This window comes from Misgurnus anguillicaudatus, chromosome 18 (genome assembly GCF_027580225.2).
Source record: "Misgurnus anguillicaudatus chromosome 18, ASM2758022v2, whole genome shotgun sequence".
Taxonomy (NCBI): Eukaryota; Metazoa; Chordata; class Actinopteri; order Cypriniformes; family Cobitidae; genus Misgurnus; species Misgurnus anguillicaudatus.
The window spans coordinates 4177766-4204762 of NC_073354.2; the positions used below are offsets into that span (position 1 = coordinate 4177766).

At 37.7% G+C, this 26997-nt stretch overlaps 1 protein-coding gene across 5 annotated transcripts in view; it reads right to left on the minus strand.

Moving 5' to 3' along the window:
• Positions 1 to 714: 714 nt before the first annotated feature.
• LOC141350451 (centrosomal protein of 128 kDa-like) overlaps positions 715 to 26997 on the minus strand; it is a 67049-nt gene continuing 40766 nt past the window's right edge. For 3 of the 5 annotated variants that reach the window (XM_073855592.1, XM_073855591.1, XM_073855589.1), the window contains 7 exons: positions 18306 to 18498; positions 15849 to 15898; positions 15348 to 15371; positions 10957 to 11034; positions 10764 to 10877; positions 7238 to 7346; positions 715 to 1722 (listed from right to left, as the gene is read on the minus strand). In XM_073855592.1, the coding sequence (XP_073711693.1) occupies positions 1622 to 1722; positions 7238 to 7346; positions 10764 to 10877; positions 10957 to 11034; positions 15348 to 15371; positions 15849 to 15898; positions 18306 to 18498 (669 nt within the window). In that variant the 3' untranslated portion in view covers positions 715 to 1621. Of the gene's footprint in view, positions 1723 to 7237; positions 7347 to 10763; positions 10878 to 10956; positions 11035 to 15347; positions 15372 to 15848; positions 15899 to 18305; positions 18499 to 26997 lie in introns of those variants that run through there. The other 2 variants (XM_073855590.1, XM_073855593.1) reach the window with 2 other exon arrangements.

Consider the following 26997-nt stretch of genomic DNA (forward strand, 5'->3'; position numbering starts at 1 on the left):
CGTGTTGTTTATTTTGCTTATTTAAATAAACTACTTTAAAAGGACTTTATTGTCATTTATTCTTAGCGGAGTTTACCAGGAAGTTACGTGTTGACCACGAAAACAACTTGTTTATGTTGTTACTGCTGAAACCGTCTATGTCATTGAATCCTATATGAACGCATTTGGCTTAGCAATGTTTTAACCCAAAATCAATCAATCTTTTTTCTATAGCAAAAAGGCACCTGAAATTAGCTTCATCCAAATGATATCTTGTTTAAAAAAATGACATTGACTGAACTGCCATGATCATTTCACTGATTAATTTAGGAGATTTTAGGTGACAATATAATATAAACTGTAAAGGCTATTTTTTTCAATATTTATCTTTTGTTTGGCCCCCTTAGATTGTATCTCGGCTAAATATTATCTTATCCTAACAAACCACACATCAATGGAAAGATTATTTAGCTTTCAGACGATGCATAAATCTCAATTTAAAAAAAAACTGGTTATGTGGTCTAGCGTCACATATATTTACACAGGTTTCAGCTGGCACATGGATGAACAAATAAGCATAGATGAATGAGAATTTTGGGCTGAAAATAACCCAGAATTTTTTAGTGTGTCCTGAAAAAGTTATTAAAAGTGCAATAAAGCTGCCAGTCCTAACAAATTGGTACTCACGCAATCTGACAGGGGGAGTTTTAAAGAATCAAATCAATCAAGATCAAATCCATTTCTTGATTTTTTTATTTTACCATTAACATGGTTATCGTAATAAATGCAAATGGTGGAAAAACAATTAGAAGACTGTCAAAATACTGTGCATTGGTTTTGAAGTGTACAAAAAGCTGCACATATATTAGAAGAAATGTCCCATAAACACCCATGTTGCATCACGAGACAATTTTTCAGCTGGAAGCACAAAACAATTAAGTATCAGGGATCATTTCGTTTTACATTCACATCATACAGGTAAACCATTTATAGGGCAGAAGCCTCAAATATCAGTGGTTTGATCAGCATGTTTTAACCTTTAATAAAAACAGACTTGTGCCCTAAAGATTGGGGTAAAAAACTGTTCATTATCATTGTAAAAAATGTATACAATATCATAAATAAAAGATATACAAATGCACACCAAAAGGCACATTATGATTTCCTGAATTCATTGTATAAAACGTAAAAATAACTATGTAACACATATATATCATAAGAAATTTGGTTTGTCCGTATTAGTGAACTATTTAATGATTAAGTTACAGTAAATGATACAGTGAATATCTGTTAAATGTAAAGAAATAAATGTAAAACATGACTATAATATAGTATACAATACCAACATTAGTTTTTCTCTGAATATTAAGAGTTAATAGCACATTTTGAGAAGCACCATATTTAAATGAGCTGATGATAAGGTAGCTTACACGGTAACAATATATAAAATCATATAAAAGTAAGCAGTCATTGGCAAGGTTCACTCTGATGTATAGCACACACACTACAAACACATCTCTGTTGCTGTAACACATACATGTAAGGCTTCTGTGAGTGCATTTGAGGTAGTGATGATGAGTTTTTACACGGGGTCTCTTTGATGGTGGTGGACCGCAGTTGTCCGTGGATTGGTGCCTTGACGCTACATGCTTGTGTGTTCAGAGTTTACTCCATTGACAGGGGAATAGTGCCGTTGGGTCCCACTGGAGTTCAGATCTGGACTGGTAAGATATTTATGTGGGGCTTAAAGCAGAAAAAAGAAACACAAATCAATGTATATGCGAGGTTATAGTTAGATTCCACAAAATAGTATTTATTCTTTATAACAGAATTGTAAAAATCATTACTAAAGCAATAGTTCAAAAAATATTGAAAGCCTCTGTCAGCATCTCAGCTGCTTGACATGTGCAACAAAATCAGAGCAGATAGTTTAAAACCAATACAAAATTATATTTCTGATTTCCTTTAACCAAAAGTTACAAATTGCATCTGTAACGAACTGGAGCTCCCAAAGGAGTTTTGGTTCCTTGCCACTGTCGCCTGTTGGTTTGCTTACTGGGAAACTGCTGACGTACTGTAAGCTTACAGTATAGGTGCCCAACCAAAATATCTCCTACAGCCGTGTTTACAGTCGTGGCGGGTCCACTACGGACAATCAAATCCATTTACATGTGAAAGACGTTCGTGAAAATATCATTTGGTTTGTGCTTCTAAAGCCCGGGATACACTGCAGAATTTGTCCACTCCTTATCACACTGTGTGAAATAGAGCATTTAAACTGGGGTATGACAAGCATGTGGACTGTACGATGATGACACCAATTGAATCGGAGGCTTCGACAGTTGTGTCACATGTTAGCGCAACGTCACCAGCATGCAAATACAAATAAACAAACACCGCAGGTTGTAGCAGCAAACACACTGTGGGTTGATCATGCTGAATATCTGACATGGTCAGAAAACTATCGTAGGCTATCTTTGGACGCAAGACCGGGAAAACGGCCATCTTTGAACCTCACTGTATGACATGGGATCACAAATGAAGAGCCATGATCACAGAAATCGGCACGATTGTTTCATGATGGTAATCGTTCGTCTGGGAAAGCCGAAAATCGTCCAGTGTATACCCGGGCTTAAGCTAGAACAGCTGCACGTTAATTAAGGGATTACTCCACTTTCACAAAAAAATCCTAATTATTTACCCCAATGTCATCCAAGATGTTTATCTTTCTTTGTTCAGTTGAAAAGAAATTACGTTTTTTCATTGTTTCGATTAAATAAGTTTCCATAGATAAGGGCCTTATGCCTTATAATGCTGCGTTCAGACCAGCCGCGGTAGAGGCGTTGAGTGCGAGTGATTTCAATGTTAAGTCAAATGTAAAGACGGGTTGACGCACGTCTGGAGGTCTCGCCTCATTCGCGCAAATTAAGCATTGCCGCGGCAAACACGCGAGTTGAAAATTTTGAACTTTGGCAGAAAAACGCATCGCGTTAACCAGGAGCTTGTTCTAGTAGTGAAGTGATTACAGTCGCAGAAGCCTACGGAAGGCCCTCCCATGACACGAATTTGCGTGTGAATGTCTTGATGATTACAATTTCAATGAAGCAAGTAAACTCGAAATGTTCAAGTGGCAAACTAGACATGGTAGACGCGATTTTGACGCCTCAAACGCGGCTGGTATGAACCCACGGTAAGACCTTACGCTCACAGGTAATCATTTGTAAAAAATACCACAATCAAAAAAATTGGTGTTTATTATTTCAATATTATTGCGACTTTAAAGAAAGTAACAATGTTAAAGGCACAATATGTAGGACATTGACGGTGCTATTACACAATAACCATAACAAAGGTGAAGCTTAATGACGTCATAAAAGAGAGTGGAACGATGAGAGATGTTTTCTCCATCCAGTGACATACGAAATTCGCATATGTTTATGAATGAGGTAATTAATTGTTTTTTTACCTGTATGTTTGATCACATATTTTTATGAATTAGCTGCAAGGCACAACAGCTGCATGTTAAATGCTGTATAACAACCACTTATGCGTTTGTCCACTCGTGTTTCCTACAGTTCCTACAACCAGAAACTGAGAATAGTGCGAATAGAGTGTTACTAAAAGGACGACAATTACAAGGGGGAAATGGGACGAGCCATTATTTAAAACAGGAATTTTATAAATCCTTGGGAACTTTTGGGATAATGTACACATCAGCCATAACATTATGACCACCTGCCTAATATTGTGTAGGTCCCCCTTTTGCCACCAAAACCGCCCTGACCCATCGAGGCATGGACTCCACTAGACCTTTTTTTCTATCAGAACCAGTATTCAATTTTTCAGCAATTTCAGCTACAGTAGCTTGTCCATTTTTCCAGCTTCTAACACATCAACTTTGAGGACAAGGGTCAGGAAAAATGGTCAAGTGTAAGGATCTCAGCCACTTTCACAAGGGCCAAATTGTGATGGCTGGATGACTGGGTCAGAGCATCTCTAAAACTGCAGCTCTTGTGGGGTGTTTCCGGTCTGCAGTGGTCAGTACCTATCAAAAGTGGTTCGAGAAAGAAAAGCGGTGAACCGCTGACAGGGTCATGGGCGGCCAAGGCACACTGATGCACGTGGCTGACCCGTGTGGTCCAAATTCAACAGAAGAGCTACTGTAGCTGAAATTACTGAAAAACTAAATGCTGGTTCTGATAGAATGGTCTAGAGGAGTCCATGCCCTGACGCGCCAGGGCGGTTTTGGTGGCAAAAGGGGGACCTACACAATATTAGGCAGGTGGTAATGGTGTTATGGCTAATCAGTGTAAATACACATCTGCAGTGTAATGCAAGTGGTTTTCGGATATTTTATTACAAAAACAATGGCTTTAAGCAATATTTTATGCTTGACAAATTACTTAGCGGCATTCATATTTAACCTCATGAACTGTAAATCATAGTGGCAGTCATTTCTTATTGCTAGACAAGTGGATGCACATTCAAAAATGAAGAAAAAAATGAGTTACTGACATTTATGATGTCATAAAAGCAGACAAAAGCAGGTATATGTAGCTAGAGTTTTTGGCGCAGCTGCAGGACTTTAAAGAAATCATTTAATAAAAAGTGTGGTTTTATTCGTAAGTCTAGAGTGAGTGCATAAGCCTGATAGTCATAACACACTGTATAATACAAAAAAAAATCTCTATCCGTTTTGTCCTTATGCCCAAACAAAAACTGAAACTGCTTTGTTTTCATAATTTAATGCGTTCTGGTATCAAAAGTGATATCGTCTAAGGCTGTTGTTGGTCACAGACGTGCTGTACCCATCACAAGAACGTTCTGCTTTTATGTAATATTTGTTTATCTTTGTCATTAAACACAGTAATGTAAGATGATTTTGGCTGGGGAACTGAGCTCAGCTGTTTTTATTCTGGCTGAGTACCATCTGTAGCTAGGGTTTTTATAATGATCCAACTATCCACTTTTAATCCACTTTTTTAGTTTATATGCCAAGCTTCATTTCATGCTACTGCTGGGGATTTTTGTTGCATATCGGTTCATGTTATTGCAATTTCTCTTGTGCTGAATGACATATGTAGGGGATAAGAAAAGACTCAGTGTAAATATGCTTTCCATTGGGATGAATGAAGTCGTGTCAGTGTCACGTGAGCTGTTTCAGCACACAAACACATTGTGCTCTGGACCAGCCCGATATCACATAGTACAGTGTTTCCCAAGCAGGGGGTTTCCATAAGATGACTTAAAATTATTAAAAATTGGCAAAACAAGCAGTAAAATAAGCTAAAAATCAAGATGTTTCTTTTTTGCTATTTTAGTAGCGAACATACATCTGTCTAGTCATTCCAAGTTCTATCTAACTGTATGTGGAAAATGGCCTTCAAATATTGTTGTGGGCAACTAGGGGGCCTTGAAAAAAGGTTGGGAACCACTAACATAGTAGATTATACAGTGAGGAAAATAAGTATTTTAAAACACCCTGCTATTTTGCAAGTTCTCCCACTTAGAAATCATGGAGGGGTCTGAAATTGTCATTGTAGATGCATGTCCACTGTGAGAGACATAATCTAAAAAAAATCCAGAAATCACAATATATGATTTTTTTTAACTATTTATTTGTATGATACAGCTGCAAATAAGTATTTTAACACCTGTCTATCAGCTAGAATTATGACCCTCAAAGACCTGTTAGTCTGCCTTTAAAATGTCCACCTCCACTCCATTTATTATCCTACATTAGATGCATCTGTTTGAGGTCATTAGCTGCATAAAGACACCTGTCCACCCCATACAATCTGTAAGAATCCAACTACTAACATGGCCAAGACCAAAGAGCTGTCCAAAGACACTAGAAACAAAATTGTACACCTCCACAAGGCTGGAAAGGGCTACGGGGAAATTGCCAAGCAGCTTGGTGAAAAATGGTCCACTGTTGGATTAGAAAATGGAAGAAGCTAAACATGACTGTCAATCTCCCTCGGACTGGGGCTCCATGCAAGATCTCACCTCAATGAGTGGGGTCTCAATGATCCTAAGAAAGGTAAGAAATCAGACCAGAACTACACGGGAGGAGCTGGTCAATGACCTGAAAAGAGCTGGGACCACCGTTTACAAGGTTACTGTTAGTAATACACTTAGACATCATGGTTTGAAATCATGCATGGCACGGAAGATTCCCCTGCTTAAACCAGCACATGCCCAGACTCGTCTTAAGTTTGCCAATGACCATTTAAATGATCCAGAGGAGTCATGGGAGCAAATCATGTGGTCAGAAGAGACCAAAATAGAACTTTTTAGTCATAATTCCACTAATTGTGTTTGGAGGAAGAAGAATGATGAGTACCATCCCAAGGACACCATCCCTACTGTGAAGGATGGGGGTGGTAGCATCATGCTTTGGGGGTGTTTTTCTGCACATAGAACAGGGCGACTGCACTCTTTTAAGGAGTGGATGACCAGGGCCATGTATTGTGATATTTTGGGGAACAACCTTCTTCCCTCAGTTAGAGTATTGAAGATGGGTCGAGGCTGGGTCTTCCAACATGACAATAACCCGAAGCACACAGCCAGGATAACCAAAGAGTGTCACTGTAAGAAGCATATCAAGGTTGTGGCGTGGTCTAGCCAGTCTCCAGACCTAAACCCAATAGAGAATCTTTGGAGGGAGCTCAAACTGCGTGTTTCTCAGTGACAGGCCAGAAACCTGCCTGATCTAGAGAAGATCTGTGTGAAAGAGTGGGCCAAAATCCCTCCTGCAGTGTGCGCAAACCTCGTGAAAAACTACAGGAAACGTTTGACCTCAAATATTACCAAATATTAACATTGATTTTTTTTCAGGTGTTCAAATACTTATTTGCAGCTGTATCATACAAATAAATAGCTAAAAAAATCATACATTGTGATTTCTGGACTTTTATTAGATTATGTCTCTAACTTTGGACATGCACCTACGATGACAATTTCAGACCCCTCCATGATTTCCAAGTGGGAGAACTTGCAAAATAGCAGGGTGTTCAAATACTTCTTTTCCTCACTGTATGCGCAAATCAACCTATTTAGATTCTACACAAAATGATGTATTATGACGAGCTATGGAGGAGATCATTGCTACAATTATCATTCTTTTTATTCAAAAACTATAATTATTGTGACCTTCTAAAAGTTATTAAAATAGCTCAGATTATTTGCCTGTAATACAAATGATTAACCATTAACTTTATTTATAGATATACAGTTAGAGATAAGAGGTACTTACAGGTATGGTTAGACAGTGTAGTGCTGGTAAGGAAATTGCTCTGGCTGCGCAGGGATGATGTTAAACCAGTAAGATGAAGACTGCGACTGTCAGCATCAGACTTCTCATCCTATAACAAACAGAGTTCAGATTTATATCACCATTTATGCTGTATGATTTGAAACCCTGGACCACAAAACCTAAGGTTCTAAGTCACATGGGTACATTTGTAGCAATAGCCAACAAATTAAAGATCATGTTCCTTGAAGATATTTTGAACCGTAAATATATCAAAAATTGTATGTATCATTAGTAATTTGTGTGGCAAAGGACTTCATTTTAATGTTGGGTGATATGCCCCATTGTAAGATCCTCGATACACGATAGTATAGTTTACTCATTTATTTATTTGTTCTTTTTTACTTATTTATGACAACCTTTTTAAAACTGATGCCATTAATCAGAACGAATCATTAAAGCCCAGGCGCTCTGAAATTTCCTGCAACACACTCGCTGGTTTTAAACCCCTGCGTGCATAACAACCTCTCTAGTGCAAGGAAATGTCAGAGCCACCACGCACATTAAAAGCTCAGGTGTGAGGAAGAGTCTGAGTCATGTGCATTACAAGTTCATGTGGGTGAAGGTGTCCATGCCGCACGGGTTCAGGTCCAAGCAAGAGTCCAAGATAAACTCACTCACGCAAAGTGAAGCCCACAAACCCTCTCAAGCAATGTGCATGTAAATGTGAAACTATGATGATAATAATAATAATTTAAATTTATAAAAGGTCAGCTATCGGCCATATGTCTGACTTTTGTACAATATTATCGTCTATCGGCACAACCCTACATCATTTAGACAACTTTAAAGGCGATTTTCTCAATATTTTTATTTTTTGCACCCTCAAATCCCAGATTTTCAAATAGTTGTATCTCAGCCAAATATTGTCATATCCTAACAAACCACCCATCACTAAAAAGCTTATTCAGCTTTCATGTGATTTATAAATCTCAATATAAAAAAAGGCCCCTAATAAAAAGTTATGATTACTGCATTTATTACAAATGTTTAAATCTATTGGATTGCACATTGTTGTAATCGTTTTGGATCAATTGTGATCTATTGTATTGTTTATATTGTATGTACTTTAGATCAACTGAGATTTACTGTATAATCTGTGTCAAAATGTTGTACTTCCAACAGGTTTTTGCAGCAGTTCTGTGTTGAACACAATGGCAATCAGAGGCATGAATTAATTTAGTCCTAATGAGCAGATTATATGCAGTATGATACACAGATGCATCTCATTTCTGTAGTAAACAGACATTTTTGTGGCCGAAAAGGAAAAGAAACAAAATGACTCTTTCCAGTGAAGTATAAAGTGTTATTTGGATTTCAACTCGTGCTGATGTAACTCCTAATTTCCTTGTGATGCGACAAAACTACAACGCTCTTGCTGTAATCATTAAAGCATAGAAACATAAATAAGAAATGTATTTTGAGGTGTAGACAGATTCATTGGATTATAATGGGGCATTAAAAAGTTTTGCACTTGAGAAACAGACATGCAGTGTCGTCATAATGTCTTGCTTATGTTCTTTTGATGCGTAGCCTACATAAAAAATCTTTCTGATTGTTAAAATAGTCCTATATTTAGGCCTACACACTAATTGAACTTAACCATGGCTACATTATTGATGGAAGCAATAAGACTATGCAGTCAAGATGGCTATTGATCTACTGTAATGTAAACCTGAATATGCCCATAAAATTGTATGAATCAAAATCCTCCATGCAAATGTTTGTTTTTTTGTAATGCATTTGGTTAAGATACTGTTTTCAAATCACATTCTGTGTGGCTATAGATGTAATGTAATAGATTTCAGCTAAACACTTGGCCATGTCTCTAACTTTTAGATTAGTGATGGAGCTGCAGGGTTATTAGCTGTTAATTACATTCATGCTTGTCTGATGCACCCTTTTGCTATTTATAGACCATGCTAGAGATAACCACTATCCCAAAGATTAAGTATATTGTAACACTGGCAGCAATCTGTAAACCGGAGCCAAGTAAAATATATTTTTTAAAGCCTTGAGTAATGTTCACCAGGTTATAGTGTGATGGTAATTATGTGTGATGCTAATGACATTTTATTTTTTAAGATATAGATAAGCCCGAAGGGGCAACCTTCCGATCGCTCTTGTGAAGCCAACACGGAAGTGATTTAACTGCAATTCATCGACTGGCCGCTCCAAAAGGGAGTCAAATCCCATAGACACCCCCCCCCATGTTAAAATGCCCAACTGTCCTAAAAACAAGCTGATGTCTTCCTTGTTATGTGAAGTCCCTCCTTCAGAAATACGTAACGAGTTCTGATTATGTAGTTTGTTTAGTGTGCTGTGATTCGATAGCAGCTTAGCTTGCCGTTAGCTTAGCTGGCAACTGACGTATTCCTGTGGGCGGAGTTTAGTCAACAAACTGTTCTAGTGATGTCATTAAAGCAGGAAGTAGAGGGCTGTAGTCCAAACCGGCCGTTGACTGTAGGCTTTGAAAGAGGAATTCTGTTAAAGAAAATACATCACCTGGCTGTGAACTTTGAGCTTTATCATTTTACAGGTATTATTTATGCTATTATAGCAACATTACACACTAACTAGGGTTTAAAAAATTGGATCAGAAAGTATGTGACTTTTAAAGCAAGATTTTGGTATTGTATTTATCATGTTCTGAATAAAAAGTAGTTTCAAACCATAATTACAAATTTCAAAATTTAAATTTTTTAAATTTTTCATTCAGGAGCAAAAATCTGCCTTTAAATTTGGCAGAAATAAAGATTTGTTATTTATCATGATAATTATCGATATCGACTGATATGGAAAACATTTTCTTGATATTTTTTGGGCCACATCGCCCAGCCCTACGTAACTGTAACGTCAAAAGTAGAACTTCAGTCTAAATGCTAGCATATAGCATAGCATATAGCGCTTACTCAGCAGTCATAACTTTGTTTTAGGCATTGTAACAACATTGAACTTAATTTAATGTGTAATATAATGTTGGAGGAGTACATCACGACTGTAACGTCACAGTTGGTGTTATGTTGAGATTGGCCAGTTTTCAAGCGGTCTTTTGTGTGAACAAGGTTTACACAAGAAGGAATAAACAATCTTGTTTGAGGCTCACGATTAAGGATGTGCCGATAGACGATAATATTGTGAATCGACGATCGTCAGACATATGGCCTATAGCAGGCTTTCATGACGATGGTTATTATTATTATCATCATAGTTTCACATTAACATGCGCACTGCATGCTTTTCCACGCATGAGAGGGTTTGTGGGCTTTACTTTGCGTGAGAAAGCTTGTAACATGCGCGGATTCCTTCTCGTTCATGACAGGGTTACCCTTGCTTCTTGTCGAAAATGAACAAATAAATAAATGAGTAAACTATTTACTAATGTAACTATAATGTAACTATGTACTTGTGTGGATATAGACGTGAAGTTTGATGTGATTGAGTGTGACTTTGCTTGAATTTTTCCTACCCTGTATTCCTGAATCCTTCTCTTAGATTCCTCAAGCTGATGTTGGAGGTTTCCAACTATCTCCTTATATTTGACGTAACGTTGCTCCACCATTTCTCTCTGCCTCTGTGACTCCTGAAACCACATACACCACCTATGATATATATTTTAGAGACGACTGAAATCTCGATCCCAACATCACCTATCATCCAACCTCAAGATCCTTAAAGTTCTCCAGCAGACTGAGTTTCTCAGGAACCGATTCCAGATGATCCAAGGCCAGCCTGGTGCTCTGGAAAAGAAGCACAGAAATATTCATGCCTTCATCCTATTTATATGAGCCATCTAAATAAGTGCATCTCCCAGAAGATATAAGGGTAAATTCTTGACACTAGATTGTTGTCGTACTAAGCAAAATGATGTAAACAGTCGGAGCCGTGAGTAAAGGCTGAAGGTTTTCAGAAGCTAATTAAATGTTCGTCAGCCAGCCGTAGCACATAATGGTGATTGGTGGGCTGGCCGTCAGATAGCTTATTTTTCAAACTGCATAAATACTGCCGAGTCAATGCAGGCGTCAATACTTTTAACAAACGACGGCATACTTCTTAGCTAGGTAATGATTGGTAATTCAGACATTTAACAGAAATCGTTACGCTATTGCGGATAGTGTACTGAGGTGTGGAACATTTCAGCTATTTAACTTGAGATAGAATATTCTGTACCAAAGCACAAAAACTGTCTCGGTTAAACCGCATCATCATGTGCACTAGATTTGCATTTCCTGAAAGAAAATACTATTGTTGCAATTCACAAACAGACAGTAATTTTAGATTTCACATCTGTGTAAATGAAATCTCAGGGCTGCTTTACTGTTGCAATGTGTTAAAAAATGTATTAGGCTAAAAAGTGTTTTTAAATCCACAAAGGCCATGTTAAATCCAATATGGCTTGGCTTTTAGTGGATTTTTGAGGATTTTTTATGGTAGTGCCCTTTTAAAAGTTTACAAAATTAACTTGGATATATGCAATAAAATTTTTGTTTTTCTACTATTGGAAAACAAACTTAATATAATTGAGTCACTTAGTATCCAAATTAAAGGGTTAGTTCACACCAAAATTACAATTCCATGACAAATCACCCACCCCTGTGTCCCTCCAAACCACAAAGTCCTTTGATTGTTCTCAGAACACATTTTTTAGATATTTTTGATGAAAACCGAGAGGCTTCTGTCTAACCCATAGACTGCAGTTTGATTTTCACAATCAAGCCCTAAAAAGCCTCACGCTTCTCATCAAAATATCTAAAAATGTTTTCTGAAGATATTCAAAGTACCCGGTGGTTCAGAATGACACAGGGGCAAGTGATCCATGACGAAATTGCAATTTGGGGGTGAACTAAACCTGTAGCCTCTTATGGAACGGCTGAAATTCCACAAGGGGGCGTATTTGTTCCTCAGACGTTGCACAATAAACGTGACATCCGAATATATTCATTATAAATCGTGAATGAAAAGTGAGATTCGAACGAATGTCCGTTAGTGAACTAATTGTATACACTATTTATATCGTAATTCGGTCAGAAACGTCAAGATTGTGAGATGAACAAATCGTTTTGGATTAAAAGGCTTGGATATTCCATTTCCTTGGACTTTTGGGGATTTATGAACAATTTGTTTTGGACAATTTCACCGAAGCGGATAAAGGGAAGATTTTGAAGGTAAGTAAATATCCTAAATTGGCGCCACCTGATTCAGGTAACTAACAACTAGATTACAGTTTTATGACTGCTATAAATCAAATGATGCTTTGTGTGTGCGCTTAATGGAATCCCGAAAGTCTGAGCTTTACAACGATGTGCCGCATGACCGTATATTTTGAAGATTTAATGCTTCAAAGTTACAATGACGTAATGCAGCCTCACGTGCAAGGGAGGGGGTGTACCGTGTACGGCACAGTGTTCCTTATCAGGTTAAGGGGTGTTTACATGACACTGTTTCTTCCATTTTTTTTTCTTTTCAATTTTACCATTATCGTCTTTGTGTACAAAAATGCAAATTTGTGAAAATGATGACATCATGCACATTAGGGGTGTAACAATAAACCGTGCAAATGCGCGTTTTCTCAATGAATGAATTACGGTGAATTCCCGGCACATCCAAAAGCCAGGGGGTGCTCTCGTGCAGAAACACCCTTTGTGCCATAAGTAGCATTACAAACACTATTCCAGGAAATGTCTACAGGAATATTTATATCACTGTTCTTCAAATTGTTTCAGGTATTTTCATGATAATAAAAATATTTTGAATGATTTTGTTTAAAGCGACACCATGTAATTTTTCAACCTTCATAATACATTTTCAAGACCCTTGTGATAGTACATCGACTTTAAATAGGTTGAATGACATGTCTACCATAGCCTGACGGGGTCTGTATCGCTTTTACTCGTACTTTAAAACTTAGGGTTTCGGGTAGTAACCAGAGCACAAAAAAGCCTGGTTTATTAAGGTAAACTGAGCAATACATTCGCAAGTCATAAGCATACTGAAACAATTTACGATTAACTAAGTATAATAGTCAACTTTATAATTGTTAATATAAAGCTCAGTGCCGCGTCGAGTCGCGTCCAGTACAACTCAGAGGTATCGTACACTGGAAGTGCACATTAAATAGTGCGAGCTTAGTCAGATAGCGTCTACCTCAAAATGCTAAATATATCCGTTAGCATCCAATGTTAATCATTAATGATTTGGAACAAATATGATGTTATTTAATGTTAAACTATGTGAGTGGCGCTCTGTGGCCTGACAGGGATTTGAGTAGTCTCAGCCTCAGATGTCACGCCCACAAACTGTTGGCTGAACGTCTGATGTTTTTCGTACACTTTTCTGGAAACCCTGTGAGAATGTTAAAGTCGTCTTTGATTGGTTGAAAAAAAAACGGATTTCCAGGAGACGCGAGTGTCGCGATTAGTTTGGGTCCCTGGAAAACAAAGCTCTGATGTTCCATTGAGGAAGAGAATCAGTCGTGTTCAAGTGGATAATAATGAGCAGTTATCAGGATCAGCTAAACATTGGATTCTCAAAAATATGCAAAGTTCGCGGCATCGACTCTCTAAAAGACGTCCAAGAGTTTTGCTTGAGGCAGTTAGTGGAGTCAAAAAGTTTGGTTCTCCTGAATTGCTTGTATGTGTTAAAAAGTGAAGAGATATGCTTCAAACAGACGTTTAACGGGAGCGTCTCATTGGTGTGGCTGTTGATGAAGTGCACAACGTTGTTCTATGGTGAGTAATGTTGTTTATTTAGATGCTATTCGGTTGCGGCTGGTTATTTCAATAACTGACTTGTTGCCAGCCGGCTCGTTATTGTGGGGAGTCCGAAACGTGACGCTTAGATGAAACAAACTGTGATTGGTTGTTTGACATGTCGGTCAAACAGCTCGTGGGTGGGCTTTGTCCAGAAAAAGCTGCGAAAAACACCAGACCTTCAGTATTGAAGGTCTGGCTACGCGAGACTAGGATTTGAGCAACTTCCTGAGTTGTAGCTGGGCGCCGCGGACAGGCGCCACCTGTTGGCGCCAGTGTGCGTAACTAAACAATGTGTTTAGTTTTTTAGAACGGTGCGGCGCTAAGTATGTGCGCCCGGTGTGCAATCCCCTTTAGGGGCTGATCACACCAAACGCGTTTATGGCAGTTGCAGGCACCTTGTTTGAATGATATTCTATGGGCAGGAAGCGTATGCACGCTGTTTATGCGCACCGAATGCCTTGCAGTTTTTTGCGCCAGCCACAGTACGCACTTTTGAAGCGGCACTGAGAGCAGAAAAGCGCCCAACGTCTTTCACGTCTTTCCATTGTCCAATCGAATGAGGGGAGAGGCGGGCCTTTTGTTGTGGTGACTCCACTCGCTCACTCTCTCCTGCGTGTTTGTGCACCTCTCACCCTCAAACAAGGTCAGAGCAAACGCCCTCTTTTTAAAGTTTCTGCTAATATGACAGTTAACAGCAAAAGAGTGCTCACGCTACAGTATTTGATTGACAAGACAGCTGACTCGGTGGTTGCCTAGCAATATAAAAGCCGCGTCGCACTGCCTTCCGTTTCCAAGTGTTTAAAACACGTTTGGTGTGATTAGGCCCTTATACAGCCAAAACTGAATCATCCTCATTTCTTAACACGTCTGCGATGATTCGAATGTAAGATTGGTCGGATCAGGCTTCTCCTATCAAAGCATCAAATCTTCGACTATTCGGGGTCACCTCTAGCGCGCACTGTAAGATTTTTGTAACCGTGCATACTTTGTATGCGTAGGTCGCGCATGGACCTACAGGAGATGCATTGCATTTTGTTGCAATGTGCATTCGTCAAACTATGCTTTGCATGTACATTTGCAGACACGTAAAAAACTTGAAAATACTCTGGGCTTTAGTCCCTTGAGTAGCGTAAGTGAAGATGTCTCTCCAATCTAATATCATCAATGCATTTGAATAAAAAAGACAGAAAAAACTGTCTGTTAGTGCTTGGGGCTGAATTTATTCTTAAAAAACTGCTGTTGAACAGAACAATCTGACTGCTTTTATGACACATATTAAGAAAAACAGAAAAACATCCTACCGTTTCGAGATCAGTTATTCGATCCTGAAAATAAGAACAGAAACAGAGGTGACTTTGACTAGACACAAAAAGTGCTATTCAGGAGATGTGAGGTTTCTACACTGTCAGTCAAAAGCAACACCTGGGAGAAATCCAGGGCCAGGTGTAATTACTGAATCTGCTTTCTATTGTCTGGGTGCATGCTGCTGGTTTCTATCGCCACCAAGGGACAGATTCATAATACAGGCAAGATAGCAGGTGCTTCAGTAGCACAGCAGATGGTCATAGTAGATGAAGTTTTAAAGTATGCAGACGAACGGGTGAGACGGTACGATAACACACCTGGCACATGTACAAGGAGTTACGTAAGTGCAGGGTTATGAAGATGCATCACACCAGCTAAAATGAGAAAACTGTGTGTGCATCTTACAGTTCAAGTGCAAGTTAGATTGCATGTTATTTCAGATTGGGAATTTTCCATTTATTACGGCTAAACTTTAATGCGAACTTCTTTATACTAACCTGGAGATTTCTCACCTCCTCTTCTCTCTTGCGACTTTTTTCAAGAAGATCTGAAAGATAATATTAATGCTTAACACCAAATGTAATAAATCACACATAAGCCATGCAAATTTATAATGATAAATTATTATAATTTTTTTATTCATGTGCGAGGGCCAACGCTATTCGCCTTAAACGCGTCTTTCGCGCTAAGTGAAATATACAACTATAAGAAACGTGTTGCTTTGTGTTTGGTGTGTACGCAGCATTACCCGTCTCTGATGATTGGGCGGAGCATCTGTTAACCCCGCCCCCTCCAAATGAGTTCCATCACTGAATGAAACACCCCTACTTTTCTAGATCCAATCAATTTATAATGAAAAACACAAGCCACGCCTGCTCTCATTTAATATTCTGTTTTACGGAATATGTCAAAATACGGAAGTCGCTCCAGACTTCCTATTTACAGGGGAATTTAATTACAGAATGACAATTATGACAATTAATCAGTTCGGCTCTGAAGGCTTTAGCCCCTGTTGCTATACAATACAAGTTTACAATACAAGTTTTCTTTATTTTCAGAAACAAGTCAAGTAGGTTGACTGAAAAGTGCCGTCATAGAGAAATGTACTCTGAGCAGCAGGGTGAAACTCAATATTAGCATAAGAACACCGACTGCAATCTTTTCCGGCCCCATTTCTATTACAACTGCGGAGTCTATAAGCAAGATCCCTTCAGCTGTGATTGCCTACATGTTTTTTTCTTTCGAGCTGGATTGAACAGACCTGACCGTGGACGAGCTCACGTACTTGATATCTCAACGGGAGCTCAACAGGAGCGATTCAGAGCACTCATGAGCTCTGGGGATAAAGGCACCAAATTTAGTGGACATGAAATGAGAGAACATTTGAGGTGAGGGGTGTGTGGACATTTCTTACGACGCCCTCACTTTCAGGAGTAAAAATTATTCGATGAGTCATTAACGGTACATTCACAGGGGGCATAAGCGTTAATGCTTCCCATTCACTTTTAATGGGTGACCTCATGCGTGCCGAACTGAATTGTGGATCCGTCGGCGCCGCGTCACTGCCGTTAGGGCTGTCACGATTATGAAATTTGGCTGACTGTTATTTGCCTAATAAATTATGATGATTACTTTTAATGTTTTGACATGTAATTCTCATACATTTTTTTGTTTGTTTGTTCATGAAATAATTTTCACACATTGTTGTGATTATTTAAATTAAATCTTTTGTCTTATGTCTGTAGTGGCTGCAAAAAAATCAATTCCTTACAGATCCTTAAGAATAGCATCCTTCACTTCCCTAAATTTGAAATTGCTGTTTCAGAAATGTATGTTTTACCTGGCAGTTTGTACTGCTTATCAACGTTTTTCTACTGTATTGAATGGCTTTGCAATGCATCGCATCACACTGTCAGTTAAGGAGCACCATATGATACGGTCTCATTTATACAGGCTCTGCAGCTCCCCCTTGTGTTTTTTAAAGAGATGCGCAATCATTGCGGTGATCTGAAATCATCACGATGAGGTCAAACAATTGCGATGAGACGATTATTTCACCATTGTGACAGTCCTAACTGCTGTTGCTCGTGGCAGAAGTTGAACATTTCTCAAATTTTCAAGTGGCAGCGCGTGCGTCAGCCAATCAGATCGCCTAAGGCTTATGCAAATAACCCAGGCAGAGTCAGCCAATTACGTTTATGGAAGACGGAGGCATGTGTAGCGGTCAGTGTGATTGGCTGTTGGCCACGCTTCAGACAAGCCTTCCGTCAAGCGTTAACGCTTACGCCCCGTGTGAATGTATCGTAAGGTCATCATTCAAAAGTGCTTTAAGTCCAAACATGGTTTTGAAGTTTGATTTTTGTAGTAAATATTTTCAATCCGTTTATAATTTCATCTTGTGTAAGGGTGTTTTTTTTAAGCTATGGGCAAGTTTTGCTTAATGGGAAGCGCAAATATAGTTTGTCTATAAACAATAACTATGAACATAATCCATGGCGGTTACCCATGGATCACATGAGGTTTCAGTCCATTTTTTCCATCAATAATATAAGAAAATGTGATGTCCACCAGATTTCTAATTTGATTTCTCACGGCATCAAAATGTGAACATGACAGTTTTTTCGAATTGGCAGTAACAAACTGGTACTACAATAATTTTTCACAAGTTCTGCTAAAACTGTTATGTTTGTGTACTTTCAGTGTAGTTTTATTAAATATCTGAAACAATTTATGAACCGAATCACTAATACTTGCACATCTGCCTCATGTTTTGTGACTGCTTTGTTGTCAAACACCAAACTAGTAACAACAAAAGAGGTTTACTAGAATCCCAAAAGCAACAGACTCTGGGGTGGATCCGCACCCAAATATTATGGTAAAGTAGTGCAATATGCTGTGGACTAATGTGATATGACTTGACAATACTACAGTGATGATGTTTCTGGGGTAAGTACTTCTCTTCTCTGATTGGATGTCTTGAAGAAGCCGGTCCTGTTGGGTAATTCGGTCCAGGAGGCTGCGCTGCTCTGAGTCTCTGCTGTGTTTCAAAGCTTTTGTTTTTTCCCTGTGCTCCTGTAGTGTCCTCCTCAGTCTCCTCTCATTGGCGTCACGCTCGCGCACCTCTTCACACAGCCAGTTGAGCTTCGTCTAAACACACAGACAGAGACACTGAGCAAACATCTGTATTATAAGACATCAGGCATGTGATTGGCCAAGGACAAAAAAGAAGGAAGGAACCCAAACACCACGAGGCAAGAACAAAATGCACACTGTAACACATATACACAAAAATTATTATTATTTCATTCTGATGGGCAATTTAGAATATCAATTAAAATGTAAGCACTTTTACTAGTACCCCAAACAATGTTTAATAAATAGGTTGATAAGTGTGCAAGTGGCATCCCCTTACTATTAACATCTGCAGACATTTCATTTTGCAGTAATCTGTACATCTGTGGCAAGGCCAAACATTTTTACATTATGGTTTTTGAGTCACGGATTAAAAGATTTTCAGATCAGCAAAAAAAGTGATGAGGAAAATAAAATAATGCATTTCTTGATAAATAAATAAATAAATAAATATGTTTTCATTCTATAAATTACATATAATTCATCTTTTTAAAGCTATTGAAGTGATTTTCCTTTTGTCTATTGCAGTTTCATTGACATCAAACATAAGCATTTCTTATAAGAGGAACTGTCCCTTTAAGACCGGATAAGCGCGGATCCATACATTGACACATCTAATTTGAGTATACTTGCCAAGGCTGTGAAGTTACGAGATAATTTTGTGTGTATAACTACCGGCTGCCTATACATTATCCCGCTTATTACATGGCTACTTGCCACATAAGAAAAAAAAACTGGACATGAATATGAATTTGAAACATTTTATTGGCATATTTGCTTTAAATTAACATTTTTATCCTTCCGCGAAACTTTGCACAGATGCATAAAATGATCGTAATACCTTATTAAGATCCGCTGCTTCATACTTGTCTGTCTCCATTTTTCTCTCTTTTAGCAAGTCTTTGAGAAGTTTTAATGCCCATTCTGTATTTTTTTGTGTGTTGGCTTCGTAGCTGTCATGCTCTATTTTGTCAAGTTCAGTCTCAGTAAGCTCTCTGTGTCTTGTCGTTGTTCGTTCTTCTATCCGCTGTTTAAATGTTTTGTTTTTTCCGTACATGTTAAAATGAATGTCAAAATTTTCCATTCTTTACTTCACAAGATTTGTCACAAGATGGCGCCAAACAGTAATCTTTGTTGGCGCGGAGGGATTTAAAACATGCAAGTTGAACCGGCTATGCGTTATTACTTTGGAGCGGTTATTATTTGAAAAGAACGAACCTGCAAATGTCTCAACTGACCAATCAGAATCAAGCATTCCAGAGAGCCGTGTAATAAGAGAGGAGTAACCCATGACCATCATTTGTTCCAATCCACTCCAATAAAACTCACTTTGCAATGTCTATGTATAAATGTTGTTTTAATTGATATCATTAATGCCTCAGAATTCTACAGTGATAAGGTTTTACAGCGTTTTGTGTCTTATACAAAACTGATAAGTTTACGTCTCGAATGTACGTAGACACCCTGTGCATCCTCAACAAGCATGTGTATGACAAAGAACGCCAAAAAGGTGGATGACATCAAAGTAGCGCGAGAGCGATTCGAAAGCAGACTCCTTTATATGTTTTCTTGAATCATTCTCGTGGTACTTTGATGTCTCCTGTCCGTCATTTTTTGCTGCGTTGCATGAAGTCGAACAAACCTAATGTCAGGAATTCATGTTGGATGATGGCAAAGCTTGTCTCTACAAACAACGGGCGCATACCACCCCACCCTCACAAAAATAAAACTCATCGAAGCCCCTTATTCAAAATATGAGTTGTAGAAAATAACGAAAATGCAGAATAATAAATGGAAAGTGAAAGCATCTTCAGTACCAACACAGAATAGAAAAAAATGCATATGGGTTCATTTCTAATATTCCACGAATATTCTAATACTGCTGAGCATATACTGTAAAAGTTTTTTTCAGAATAAAGGCTTAACCAGTAAATGCTTATAATTAAAACAGAAAATTATGTGCGTGCAATTGTGATAAATGTTGAATAGTCTCATTTAAATTATCTCCCAAGCATTAGACCTTAGGCTGTCAGAGTACTCCACAGAGCTCCGAATAGAAAGTGCTTTTCAAAATCTATTCAGTTGTTTGTTATAGTTTTTCTGACAGCTATTTGGGATTTATTTTTTTAATAACTTTCAATTAGTTTTCTTGATGTTTTACATCTATTAATGAATGTATGTGGCAGTGGACATTGTAATATGTAAAAATATAACAGTGTCAAAGTAATGCACATACTGTATTGCAAAAATATACAGCTATAAGATAATACAACATTTTATTTGATATTTTGTTTTTAACTACATTTAAGCAGAGACAATGAAAGGGATTAAATGAACGAGCTGACAGCACCCCCTCAAAAAGTTTTGCTTAGGTCTCCTAGAAGTCTAAGACTGGCTCTTTATGTGACATGCAATATCATGAGGAAAAGGATCAAGATATTATTTTACTGACTTTTTTGGCTATACTTTAGAAACAACCAACCATACAATAACATTACTTTAAAGACTCCATGATTGGAAACCAAATAATAAAAATTGTCTAAATCTAAATTTCTTTTAAATCCTCAATGTTTAATGCTCTCCATAAGAATTCCTACAAGTGACCCTGGACTATAAAGACTATAAACTTTTCCTCTCAAAAAAACAAAAAAAAACAACAGCAACTCAGTAAGTAGTGAAGTAAGTTTTACATTGTTTATCATGGGCATATAGTCTTGAACTTTTGATCAACCCTTGTATGTTTAGGTAACAGGACTAGTTTTACCTTGTAGATTTCATTTAGAGTAACAAGCACAGGGCACCTTGACCCAGTATAAGAGGACAATAGCATGACTGGGGTACCTTCATCGGACTCCTCATTTTCAGTACCTTTTCCATCATTCCATCCTTCATCTCTGGATGTGAAATAGTCCATTATAAAATCGTTTACGGCACTGACATAACCAGGGTTGAGCACACTGAGGCAAATCAAGGGCATTAAAGTTCAGCTCATTCATACTCAACTGCTCTCATATGCTCCGCAATCTCACAGTAATTGTGTTTTGAAAAAATTGCTTGCCATAGTTTACTCAGGGCTAACACAGGACAGGTTATCTAGTTTATTTTGATATGTGAACTGTTTTTGTAGTGTTAAGAGAGGGAAGCTATGGGCGATTGTGTTGCATTTCCGGTGGTCTGGGCATCGTCTTAGATTTAAATATTAAAGACGCAATCTTTTCAGCTTGCCACCATAAATCACAATTTTAAGTTAATTTTGCCATGATATTTTCCGAGTTGATAAACAAGATGTTATAGACCCCTTCAAGGTTTGTAAACATTGAATGACTATCGGATGCGCGCGCAGCATGGGGTCAAACTGTTCCTACCATTTAGGCTTTCTAGTTCAATCTAACAGGGCTGAAAAAATGATGGCTTACCTGAAATAAAGTGAGAACTACAAAGACAAGCCTCTTTGATATTTGCATTGTCCTAGTCTGCAGGTTTAATGCTTGCAGCCACAGGTGTTTTTTTTATTCTGCAAGAATCCCGAAACTTAACGGCAGACCTTGTGCGATTTTCAAAGCCCACGACGCAAGTAGGCATTTTTGACTATACCGAATAATACGCAACTCAATCTGCTGTAATGACTTTTCTGACCCCGACATGCGCAGTGGGAACCGCCTGTGACGTGAACTGTGAAGGGGTCTATAGAATAGTAATTTAATGAAAACCCAAATTTGACCAAAAAAGAATTTTTTTTAAACATTACAGCGTGACATCCAACCGGTTTTCCCAGATTGCATCACAATTTTGTAAACTAATTTGGAAAAGCATTAATAAACTCAGTATCTTAAGTACCACATACACAGTCCGGTACCATTTTTATTATGGTTGTCAAGCACTCACGCATACCTATAGAGCATGGGTCTTCAACCGGGGGTCCGCAAGGGGTCCGCCAAATGATGTTTAACCACAAGATATTTTTTGCTTAAAACTTAAGTATATGTTAAAAACGTTACATGTCCCCTTTAAGTTGTGCTCGTGCATGGCTGCATATGCGTGCGTTCAGTTTAGCCAGCGGCCAAAATAAAATATCTGAAGATTATTAATGTCCACTTAGGAAGCAGCAGTAGTGACAGAAAAGCCATCATAAAACAGGTAAATCTTATAGGAATGGGTGTCTTTCTTTCAGAATGTTAATTTAGAATTAATGCGACATGTTGTCTTATCTATATTTCTGAACTTGAACGGCTGTTTCACGCGGTTCAGATTTAAAACGCTAATTCAACAGTCAAATGACACCACATCGCGTCTGCATTATAAGCTGTGACAAAACTATCGCTCGCATTTAAAAATGAATGAAACGTGCGCCGTGATGGTGCTTTGTGCAAGATTTAAAGTCAGGTTGAAATCCGCCTCTCAAAAAGTTGCCCCAAAGAAATGCGCGTGGACTCAATGCATGTTTTCTCCTGAGTCTGATATGAAGCTATGCAGAAAATAAACCTGCGTTACTCAAACTCGTGACAATGACGATCAATGAGAAAGGCAACAAACCTCTGAATTATAATGTAGCGGAGGGAGAAAATGGCGGCGTGAAGTTGACAGTGTGAGTGAATCAGTCCGTGAACAATTTTTATGAAACATGTAATTTAAAGTGCATCTCTTGTAACATTACCTAAATTCTACTCGAAATCACTCTTTGATTATTTAGGGGTCTATTTTGATACTTTTTTTTATCTTTCATGTTCTCATTTTGGATGTTAATTGTCGTCATTTAGCCCTATCGTTTATTTAGACGTTAGTTAGTCAGGCCTACACATTCGAGTTACGTGCTCGAACTGTTGAAAGAACGTATAAACTATGACAAAGGATAAAAAGCGCAAATCTAAGCCGATGGATCCATCTCTGGAACTTGGTGCAAATGTTACTGTGGACTTCGACTCGTGCTCGGGTTCAGCTGTTCCTCTGCCTGAAACTCCGATAAAGGAACCAGCGCACAAAAAAGGCAAAAACGTTGATGATGATGAAGATCTGCATTCCCCTTTAGCCATGATGATAATAACATCACTCAAGTCTGTCATCAATGAAAGAGCCGACATCCTCGATAAAGGCATCGAAGAGGTTAAGGTCTCTGTCGAATTTCTGACAGAAGAAATTAAAGATGTAAAGGGGCGTGTGGAACGAGTTGATAAACGGATGACAAATGCTGAAAAACGAATCTGTGAATTGGAGAATAAAGTACAGGATCTCTCCAGATACAAAAGAAGATGGAATCTACGTCTCTACGGTTTACCTGAACAACCAGGAGAAAACATCAGGCAGAAGGTTCTGGATATATGCGATGCTGTTGTCCCAGCTTTTGCTGGTAAATCTCACGAGCTGATTGATGTGGTACACCGTTTGGGAAAAGTAAAGAGCGACGGCACTCTCCCATCTGGTCCAAAAAAACCTCGTGGAGTTATTCTTCAGTTCTCAATGCGTTATTTTCGGGATGCGCTCTGGAAAGCTGCAAAAAACTCTCATTATCTTGCTACGCATCACTTGCGTTTTGCAGAAGACTTGTCCCCCGAGGATCGCGTGCAGCGTAATAAACTTTGGCCACTTGTTGAGAAAGCCCGGCAGCAAGGGAACCGCGCCTACTTCGTTGGTCCAAAGGCTTACGTTGATGGCAAAGAACTTCTTTTGCAAGACATGGAGGTCGCTGATTGATTTGATTTAGATGGTATTGCTAGTGGCATTGCTCTGCCGTTGTCGTCAAGGTCTCTGACTTAAGTTACAGCTTTTATTGTGATTTTCGACTTAAGTTACAGCCTTTGTCATGGTTTTTGACTTAAATGACGGCTCTCAATTTTCAAAATCCTCATTGAAATCTTAACAGTTTATTAGAAAGGACAAAGGGACAAAAAAGGAAGAGAGAAAAAAATATATATGTTATTATTACTATTTTATTATTATTTATTTATTTTTTTACATTTTTTTCGTTCTCTCTCTCGATTTGACCCTAATCTATTTGTTTACGAGTAATTTTCTATTTACAGGTTGTCATGGTCTGACTGGTATTATATTGTTCTAATGTTTCCTAAACTTTCTGTTTGCTCAATTAATGCACGTGGGTTACGTAATGATATAAAACGTAAAGCTATTTTTTGTATGCTAAATCTCTTAGCTCTGATTTTTGTTTCATACAAGAGTCTCATGCAAACTCAAGTGATTTAAAATTTTGGAAATCACAATGGGGTGATGATTTGTTTTCTTCTTATGGTTCTAATCTTTCAGCAGGAGTCTTAACTTTAAAGCACAAGTTTAAGGGTAAAATTATAGAGACAATCTCTGATCCTGAAGGTCACTTTCTTTTTCTATTAGTTACCTTAAATGATTGTTTTTTTGTTCTCTGCAATATCTATGGATTTAACAATGCAAAAAATAACTTGAAACTGTTTAATTCAATAGAAACACACTTAAACTATTTTAAATCTAAATAGTCTAATTTGTATATTATTTTGGGTGGAGACTTTAATGAAACTATGAACAGCTCTTTGGATAGATCACCACCTAGAATATCTAATGGATCATCAGGCCTATGTGAACTGATTTCTGGTTTTGGGCTGACTGACATTTGGAGGGAAAAACATCCTCATGCTTCACAGTTTACCTGGTCTAACAGCTCTGGTTCATTGAGGTCTAGGATTGACTTCTGGTTAATATCTGACTCTCTATCTGATTATGTTGATAAGGTTGAAATTTTGCCTACTCCACTGTCCGATCATAAATCTATTTTTCTATCCTTTGATAACTCATCTTACTCAAGAACATATAGTTCATATTGGAAACTAAACTCTGCTTTATTAGAGGATGAGGAAACATGTCTATCTATAATTTCTAAAATTCAACTCTTTTTTAATAAAGCTTAAGCTGAAAATAATTTTAGTTCTAATTGGGAGCTATTAAAATACCATATTAGATTAATGTTATTTAAAGTTGGATCTCTAAAAGCCAAGCAATATAAATCAGAGGAACTTAATATTGTTAAGAGAATTGTCTGTCTCTCCTGTATCCCCTTTGAAAACTTATCAAATGTTCAAAAAGTAGAATTAGCTGAACTTCAAAATTCATTAGATAACCTGTATATAGGTAAAGCAAAGGGTGCTTTTGTTCGTTCAAGGAGAAGATGGATGGAAGAGGGTGAAAGAAATTCCAATTTTTTCTTTAGATTAGAAAAACAGCGTAATCATCTTAATTCCATAAATAGTCTCAACATTAATGGTGTGATTATAAAAGATCATAAAGACATTTCTAAGCATTGTGAAGACTTTTATAAAAATCTCTATCGTTCTAGACACTCTCCACAAAATTTAGATTTATTTTTTAATTCTCTTGACACAGACCGTATCTCTAAAATTGATGATGTTGGAAAAAGTCTTTGTGACTCTCCTATTCAATTAAAAGATGTTTCTGAGGCAATCGACAAGTTGAAACTTAACAAATCTCCTGGAAATGATGGTCTGACATCAGAATTCTATAAGAAATTCTCAAATTCTCTTTCTCCATTTCTTCTCCAAGTGTATTTAGAAAGCCTTAAAAAAGGAACTCTCCCAAGTTCTATGACTCAAGGTGTTATTACTCTGATTCCTAAACCTCAAAAGGATCATGCTCTACTTGATAATTGGCGCCCGATAAGCTTATTAAATAACGATTATAAAATACTAGCCATCATTTTTGCTAAAAGAATTAAATGTGTATTAGATAATATAATAGATGATTTTCAGTCGGGTTTCATGAAAGACAGACTTATCTCAAACAATATTAGACTTGTTCTTGATATTTTAGATTATTCGGATCTGATTCCTGATGACGGTTTTTTACTTTTTCTTGATTTTTATAAAGCTTTTGATTCTGTTGAGTTTCCTTTTATTCTTAAATCTTTGAATATTTTTGGTTTTGGCCCCAATTTTATCAATGCAATGCAAACTTTGTACAATAATGCCAATGCCTCAATTAAATTACAACATGGCACCACTCAAAGATTTAATTTAGGCAGAGGCATCCGTCAAGGTTGCCCAATATCGCCATATCTGTTTCTGCTTCCTATGCAATTATTAGCCATCCACATTCAATCTAGTGAGTTAAAAGGTATTTCTGTTGCAAACCAATCTATATTAATAAGCCAACTGGCTGATGACACGACTTTATTTCTTAAAAATAAAGAACAAGTTTCTGTAGCCTTAAATATAATTGATCTCTTTTCATCTGCTTCTGGTTTAGTTCTTAATATTCACAAATGTGAACTTCTATCTATAAAAGATTCTGCCAATGATAAAGTTTGTGACATTCCAATTAAATCTGAAGTTAAATACTTGGGTATAATTATCTGTAAAGATCAAAAAAGAAGATCAAAACTGAATTTTTATCCTCTTATTCTTTCTATTCAACGCAAATTTAACTCTTGGTTACAGCGTGATCTGTCTATTTCAGGTAGAGTGTTACTTTCCAAAGCAGATGGATTATCTCGGTTATTTATCCCGCAATGGCTCTGGA